The sequence below is a fragment of the Charadrius vociferus genome, unplaced genomic scaffold (genome assembly GCF_000708025.1).
Source record: "Charadrius vociferus isolate BGI_N301 unplaced genomic scaffold, ASM70802v2 scaffold220, whole genome shotgun sequence".
NCBI lineage: Eukaryota > Metazoa > Chordata > Aves > Charadriiformes > Charadriidae > Charadrius > Charadrius vociferus.
The window spans coordinates 1305600-1313585 of NW_009646506.1; the positions used below are offsets into that span (position 1 = coordinate 1305600).

Here is a 7986-nt window from a genome sequence, read left to right on the forward strand (position 1 = left end):
TCTCTGGGGATGTCATAGGGAAATCCCTTTTCATGAGTGACACCCCTCCTCCCCCTGTTTGGATGATTTAAATTACAGGCTTCTTGGGTTTGAGATATGAGAGACTTTAACGCTGTTAGTAATTCCCTGGAATTGTCCATTTAATTGTGAGTTGCAAATAAGGTGAAAGAATTGTTTCATACTAAATATTGCTGAAGGAAGTCACAAGCAAATGAGCCCATACAGGTAATGTTTTCAATTTATTTATATAAACAATTGCATTTTAAAAACATTATTGTCCTACAAAAATAAAGTGAAAAACAATTCACAGATTTTTTAATAAATAATCTCAAACATACACATTTATCATGAGCAACTTGAACCCAGCCAAACCCAGCAGGCTGGATCACAGATAAGTGACTTGAAATGTGTCTGCAGAGTACAAAACGCAGAATGAACGCAATTCTTTCCTGAAGCAGCTTTTAACTTAATTCAAATGACATGGTCTGAGGAATTCCTCTTTACCTACCCCAAAATAACTAGATTTGTTCAGACTTGTCTCCCTTTGACTCTAAACCCAAACACTTTTCCTTGTTAATGGCAGAAGGGTGCTCTGAAGGAGCATGTTCCCAAGACGGATCTGAAAGATCCATCCAATAAACATGATATCATGTTTACCAAGTGTCCAAGCAGTTTTCACTTACTAGCATATACAGTACTGACCACCTTTTAACACAAGGTTATTAAAGTTTTTCCCTTCTTTGTGCTTCAAATAGAAAAAGGAAAACAAATGCCCTTCTTTCTCCCAAAGCATTCATACCAAAGACCACCTAAAATCAGTCACTGGTATTGATCGCTATAGGACACCTTGATTCAGCTATCCATGCTAACAGCTACAAATTTACACAGCATAAGGTAACCAGTGTCTCTAAACAAATTAACAGAAACAGAAGTCCCAGTCAAGCCATAGTACTGCCATAGCCATTACAATGCATGAGCCTCTACAAATGTCTGAGACATTCAGATGAAATATAAAACTCAAGTCCTTTTCCAGAAGTAGTCAAGGAATTTTGGGCAGGGGCACAGAGTACCAGGTTGCTGCTCTATTCCAGTCTGAAGTGACTTTTTCTTTTTACCTATAGTTCCCCAGCTGTTTTTAATAGGAAGATCATCTTCTACATTTCCTCTCTAGAAATTAAAAAAAAAGATACCCTTATATGCAAAGTTTGAAGTGCTGCTACAAGATCCTGTGTAACTTCTTTTGTGCCCAGATGAGACTAGATATTTTGGTGCTGGATCAGGACAAATATGTCTAGGAGATTTTGTGCTAGCTCGCCAGCTTTAATTAAGCCTAAGTCACTTACTTAAAATGCCTCTGTTTATAAGTTATAAACAAAACATTATCCCTCCTTCCCACAGTAAATAGAACTGTAAGTCACGAGTATGGCTTGTGTACATAGACATAAGGCACCAAGTCTTGGTGCCTTGAAGTCTTGCTAGATCTATTCTGCATTCATTTCTCTACTGCGTACGTTTACACAGCTTCTCAGTTTTCATTATTCCCCAATAATCTCTGTGTTTTGGGTACACAAAGCCGTACTATAGTCACATCCTTAACTAAAGCTATACTGTCCGATTGTCCTTAAAGTGACAGAGATTAAAGTTATACTATCAAGTAGACCAGAGAACTACAGCTATGAAAAGAATTCCAATACTTTGGACTAAGTTTAAGACCTCCCCAAACTTGCACAATAAAACATCTGTATCAAAATACACACAGCCTTGTATTGCAGCCTGAGAGTCAGTTATTTCTAAGCTCAGTACCTTATTATCATCCTTTTACATAAATAATACTTCTGTGACATATGCTTCAAAAACAAGTAGGATGCAAGAAAAGTTCTATTTTCTTTAAATAATTAAATTAAAGTAAGTATAATGCCACATGAAAGTAGATCTACACATAAAACCAAACATATAAGTTACTATACAAAGTGCCTTATTTGCAATGAGGGAGAGGTAGTATCAACGATAAATGCAATGCATTTTCTGACCTTACATAAATAAATGAGTCTCAAGTATATTATTTTTTTGTTAATCTTTGAGTGCTCATACTGAATATATAATCTTTTCTGGCACCTTTCATTAAGTCAAATTTTTCTTGTACTTTTAGTTCAATTGCCTGTTTTCAAGTTTAAGAAGTTGCTGAGGCAATTACTCGCCTTTGTAGTGTTATATGACCTATCACGTGTTAAGACTAAAAAAAACCCAAAAGCCACCAACACTCTTTGTCAAGTATTCAAACAACATTAAAAAAAAGTTGGAACCTTTGTCCACTTTGGAATACATAGTTCTGTTACAGAAGACTTTAAACAAGGGATTCACCACTGTAGAGCTCAAACATAGAAAATCCCTTTTGTAAATGGAAGCCTTACCTGAGTAAGGCATGCAGAGCAACCCCCACAATGAAGATGCTCAAGTGTTTTTTTTTTGTTTTTAAACAATTTAAGCCATAAATAGAATAAATTATATAGTTAAATAAATAAATAGATGGATTTTTTACAACTCAGCAGATCGCTCTTTCAGTAGTAGTGTGGGGTTGATATCTTCCATTGCTGTTTTTGAGGTACTAACATTAATAGTTGCCTCTGTGGGTTCAGGATTTAAGATGTGGAAAGCAGTGAAAGGACAGCCTTTCACATTGTTGCAGATGAGCTTTTGTAAGGAGGCAGTATTGATTATTTCAAAGCCCACTTTTCCACCAAAGGTGCTAGGCTTCCAGTACTCAGGGGAGCAGATAGCATTTCCCATCAGTCCCTTCAGAGAGAACGGTGCTCCAATCTCCACCATTGTTTCACCGAAGATGGCACCTGGTCGTGGCTTTTCTACAAGAAGGCCTGGGTACAGCTCCATAGCATCAATGTCTCCATAAAGCTCTTCCAGTTCAGCTGCCATTTCTTTTTCTCCTGTAATTATTGATGAGTAAAAACTGTAAGTGGAAAAATCCTATTTTCATCTATCCTGGTGAAGACCAGCAATGGCACTGCAGGACTATGTTAGCCATTTTAAGAAAAGTGCCCTGTTAGAAAGGATGAAAACTGTTACCTGTAAGTTCTTCAAAGGATTTGAATGGTTTCAACATGAAGCGTTTCCTGTACTCATTCAAGGACTGGTATCTCATTTGTCTGCTTTGGTCAATTGAAGCCTTTGCTACTTTCTGTACTGCAACAGGAACATTTTTCCCACCTGCAACCTATTTAATAAAGATGAAAAGTAGTAAGATCTCCTGACAAGAGTCAAAAGAAAGTTGTGCCTTTATGATTAGTTTTGGATAGCTTTATTCTACCACCTTGTCCCACTCCCAGTTTATGTCTCTGTTGGTTCATTAGCAACTTGAGAAAGTACCTACCCTGCCAGCACTTTGCTTGGAGAAAGATTTCACCATATGGGAAAGGCCATGCTCCAGCATTATAGAGTTGTTGTAGAGGAACTGCTGGAAAGTGTACTCCTGGTCATGTATCTGGAAAGTGTCAGGCAACAGTGGGTGCCAGTGGTAGAGAGTATTGAATTCAGCTGCAATTCGGTTCTGGTATTGAAATCGCTGGTTGAACAGCAGCTCAGGATCGAACTTGAGTTTGAAGTGGTAGCCACTCAAGTGTTGCACGTAGTCCTCAATAACAATCTTGATTGTCTCTCCTGTTGGTCAGTGAAACAAGAGAGAATATTGGGACTGGTTCCCTGAGAAACTTCAGGTGGTTACCCCGCTCTGAGAGAAAATACCATTTCTGAATTGTTCTAAAAAAATGCTAGTGATCGGGATAACAAACACTTCAACATTCTGTAATCTCTCTAGAGAATAATTCATGGTGGAACAGTACTTAAGATGCCAAGAGTTTTTGGCTGTGGTAGAGAAGTGTTTTTTACAGCCTGCCTCCCTTCTCAAGATACGCTTCTTTGTATGTTCCACAGAACAGCACACATCAGTATCTACGTTGCGTTCAGTTACACAATACTCTCTAGGATAGAGGAAGGGGATAATGAAGAAAGTTGGTATCTGAAAACAACTCTCAGCTTCTGAGCTGCTTAATATAATTGTCTTGCTTTATTGTTTCAGTCAGTTTGGGCAAGGTCTTTTCAAGCTTAGTGTACATCAACATTTACATAAGATGAAATACCACTGAACAGACAATTAGACAGGAGAAGTATTTAGATTTATATTTTGTATGACTTCCTGAACTTTAGACTTAATCACAGCCTTTCTTTTAAAGCATACCTGAACTGACCCAACCCCAGGGGGAAAAAAACCAACCACAAGATCTGACAGTCTGAGGTCATCTAGCCTCACATGCTTTCTCTCTGAGAAATGAACCTTAGCTTCCTGCCTTTTCACTGCTTTCAGTTCTGTTTCCCTTCGATAAGGGAATTAAGTATCACTTAGCTCAGTTTTCTTTCGTTCTGTCTTTAACATAGCTGGAAGGAAGCTGTATCTCAATACAATCTCAGTGACAGGTCTTGAAGGCTGAGATGTATGCCCTCACATGCCAGTTTAAGTAATAGCTTTCCCTCTTACTACACCTACAGCAGCAGATAGTGGGTAGAAGCGTCACACTCAAGAGGAGGTTAGAGTTACACATAGTAGAAGTGACACTCACCTATCAGTATAAGTCTAGTAGTTTGGAACAGCTGCTCATCATCCCACTCTGGATGCTCCTGTTTCAGGATGTCACAGACCCGGTTGTGTTCCCTCAGCCATATTGTAGCGTACATCATCAAGCCTGGGACCAAACCGAACACCTCCTGCCCGACAGAAAACTGCAAGTGTTCAGGTACGTGAGGAGGGTAGATCATCTCTGCCTGAGTGTCCTTCACTGTTGGTGGATACATTTCTCCGTCAATCATCTGTCAGGGGGAGAGAGAAAGAACAAAACAAGAGTCATAAGCTATGATGCTTATGAGTTCAGCTGTGTTGACTCTGTTAGCACTGACTTTAGGCTTACACTTTAGATAAGCTACACCATGCACAGAGCACCAGGTTTAGGAAGTATGTCATCCAATAACAAGGCAGGAATTTTGAGATAAGACATACCTGGTATTTTAGCTTTCCATCTTTTAGAAGTCTCAGTTTAAGTTGTCTCTCCAGAGTCTCTCCATAAATGTGGTTCAAGTCAACCTATAAAATAAAAGTATTTGGAACATGAAGCCAACCTGCATTTTTTGCTATTTTAGGATACGTCCCACTGCTATGGATACCAATAGGAGTTCATCCCTTAGACGTTTACCTTTTAATTATATTATTGTTACCTTATAAGTATCAGGCACTGATATTTAAAGATGAAGCCAAATGATTTCTTGGCATCTGGAGCCATCTCTACATAAGAGCAAGTTGTTAAATTCACTGGCAATTTAAAAGGACACTGTTTAAAGTGTCAGCAGCTTTCTATTACGCAGACGGCTCTTTGTAGATACAAATATATTTTATAGCTTTGTTTTAGACATACACATTATGCTTATATTGAAGAATTCTTTGTCCAAAGGCTGCTTGTTTTGTAGGTAAAGATCCTAAATCCAAGTCTGCCTTTGAAGTTCTTTTTAAACTAAGTCTCTTCAATTAGCAGCACATAAAATACTTCAAAGTGCTGGATACAGCTCTTTGCAACTGACAGAGAGAATCCAGGAGAAGTTCTGGATACTCACTAGACCTAACATGCTTTAGGTGAAAGCAGATTCTTGGGAATAATAAAAAAAATTCATAGGGATCACCACACAGATATTTTAACCAGAACCACATGCTTTGCACAAGCGATTCTGACCCAGGAAGAGATGCTACCAAGTGCTGGAATTTTGCCTAAGGAGAAGTTACAGAAGGGCCATCAGTTTGTGGCAAACAGCATTGCACAGTATGTGCACTGTTGTTTGTGTACGTGCACTGTTGTTTGTGTACCCTGACAACGTGTAAGACACCATTCTAGCCGCTCAGTAGCTCCTAAGTGCCGTGTTCAAGTTACAGAGCTATGATCATACCCCATGGCCGAGAGCTTTGGTGAAGCCAGGTCCTTTCTTGTGGTCCGTCTTAAAGAACTGATGAGTGAAGTGTTGGGCAAAGAATGTGAACATCACATTTGTGCCTTGTGGGTCAGGAATAAATTTTTTCCTTAGCAAAAACTTTTCCACAATCAGCTTTGAATCTGGGAGCTCTTTCTTACCTGCGAGAGAAAGAAATACTGAGATATTCAAGTCAACTATGTTTATGCAATACTTAATTTTGTTGATAACAACAAAAAAGGCTTAAGACCTTCAATGTATTATTGAAGGACAACAACATACAAATAAGAGGAATTATCTGCTTTTCTGTGCTCACTTTCTTGATTTTATTAGAAACTTCTAAACTCCCTGTAACTCAACAATGAGAACCAGGTTATCTTCTAGGTGTTTACACAGTGTATCCAAAACATGGCTATTCTTAAAGTCAACTACACTGAAAAGAGGTTAGAGGCAAGCAGGTCTCATGGTATTTTCTAAGAGGCTAAGCAGAAATTCCTAGAATTATGCATTACGTGTCTGGTTTAATCCTTACCTTTAACACCCATTGGTGTTGGACAGTCAAGTCCTACTGGTGGAAGGCTTCTTGTGTAATAAGAAAGATTGGAATAAGCTTCCCAGCTTTTGTAACTATAATCACTATTGTAAGTTGGTGGGCTGTCAATCAAGTGTGATCTTGCTGAAAAAGAAAAAAGTATTTGATTTGCTTTTTAAACTGTACATTTTAGTCTCAAAAAGAAATCACAAGGCCAGATCTTTTCCATATATTTTGGAAGCAGTTGCATTCACAAATTCCACACATATCAGCTACTGATGTTAAATGAGATTACAGTTACTGAACAACAGGACTAGGTCCCAGATTATCAATTATTAAGATGATCAATTTGGTGCAAAATTCTGGTTTCTATTAGAGATTAGAGCAAAACACATTTCCATTTCAAAGCCTGTTTCATACGAGTCTGCATCATGCAGAAAACTTAGTGTTGGTTAGAGTGCTTTTACTTTTGTGCGTTTTAGCTTGCTAACTTATATATGGACCAATCAAGTGCAATATTCTGGAGTCCTACAAGTAACTTCTGCCAGTTAAGAGGACTAGATAAGAGAACTCATACTTACACGTTAAAACGTATCTCATAATAGCATCTCGTAAGAAGGGAATGTTGTTGACAATATTCCACGCTCCTTTGAAGTGGGTGAGGATGTAGTGGACAGTATTTGGTGAAGGTTTCAATGTTAGCTTCAGCCACGTGAAGAATTCCGCTGTGAGCATTGATGGAAAGATTGTTGTAAATTAGCTATTGAGAATAATCCGCAATCCTGTAATTGAATTCCCAGATTTCATTTCCATGAGAATAGATCTGAGATACTTACGTGTTGTACAGTTTTCCCCGTAATACCCTGTCCTTGTGCAGTCACATTCATACTGATCAAATCCTGTTGTCATGCATACTCCTCTGTTCTGACACGGGTTTGAGCAGCAAGGGTTGGCTAGAAAGAAACCAAATGCCCTGATGAGCATCCTGTATCGCTACACTGGTATTCTCATCTCACCGAGCTGACTTTTCAAACAAGTATACAATGCCCTGTGTGTAATGCTTATCAGGAAGACAGAGAACGAGTATCCATTCACACTAGCCTTTAGGCTACTGAAGGCGATAGTTATTAACAAAAGCATAGGAACTTGTCTGTGTCTCCTGGCAGCAATAAGCCTCCTCAGAAGCGTTGGATTATCTCACACGGGCCAATGGAGGCCTGACATCCTTTCTACCATACATCAAGTATTCCAAAGATCACAAGAGAATACAGAACATTAAAATAAAAAAATAAGAAAATCCATTCGGCAGCTGAAAAGAACAGAAAAGCAAGCACCCAGCCACGGTTTGAACCGCGCTCCCCCGCCGCCGGACCCGCTCCCGCCCCCGTGAGGCGAGGGGGCGGGACTCACCTGCGTGGCCGGCAGGCAGGGGGGGC

The 7986-nt window shown here is 39.2% G+C and overlaps 1 protein-coding gene across 3 annotated transcripts; it reads right to left on the reverse strand.

Annotated features, from left to right (window-relative positions):
• Nucleotides 1-2464: 2464 nt before the first annotated feature.
• PTGS2 (prostaglandin-endoperoxide synthase 2 (prostaglandin G/H synthase and cyclooxygenase)) lies at nucleotides 2465-7498 on the reverse strand. Of its 3 annotated transcripts, none has more exons than XM_009884431.1 (9): nucleotides 7387-7498; nucleotides 7132-7275; nucleotides 6551-6694; nucleotides 5998-6179; nucleotides 5063-5146; nucleotides 4629-4875; nucleotides 3386-3672; nucleotides 3082-3229; nucleotides 2465-2942 (listed from the first exon to the last, which is right to left on the reverse strand). In XM_009884431.1, exons 1-9 carry the CDS (start codon nucleotides 7457-7459, stop codon nucleotides 2536-2538), a joined length of 1716 nt encoding a protein of 571 aa, XP_009882733.1. In that variant the 5' UTR covers nucleotides 7460-7498; the 3' UTR covers nucleotides 2465-2535. The 3 variants fall into 3 exon arrangements, with proteins under 3 accessions (XP_009882733.1, XP_009882741.1, XP_009882749.1); XM_009884439.1 differs by having other exon boundaries at nucleotides 3082-3228; nucleotides 3496-3672; nucleotides 7387-7495; XM_009884447.1 differs by lacking the exon at nucleotides 6551-6694 and having other exon boundaries at nucleotides 7387-7495.
• Nucleotides 7499-7986: the final 488 nt, after the last annotated feature.

Coding starts and splice junctions, on each gene's coding strand:
- PTGS2 (XM_009884431.1), bottom strand. CDS start 7,459: ATGACAACAGGATTTGATCAGTATGAATGTGACTGCACAAGGACAGGG. Junction 6,180..6,550: donor AACACCAATGGGTGTTAAAG/GTAAGGATTAAA, acceptor TTTCTCTCGCAG/GTAAGAAAGAGCTCCCAGAT. Junction 3,673..4,628: donor TACTAGACTTATACTGATAG/GTGAGTGTCACT, acceptor ACTGACCAACAG/GAGAGACAATCAAGATTGTT.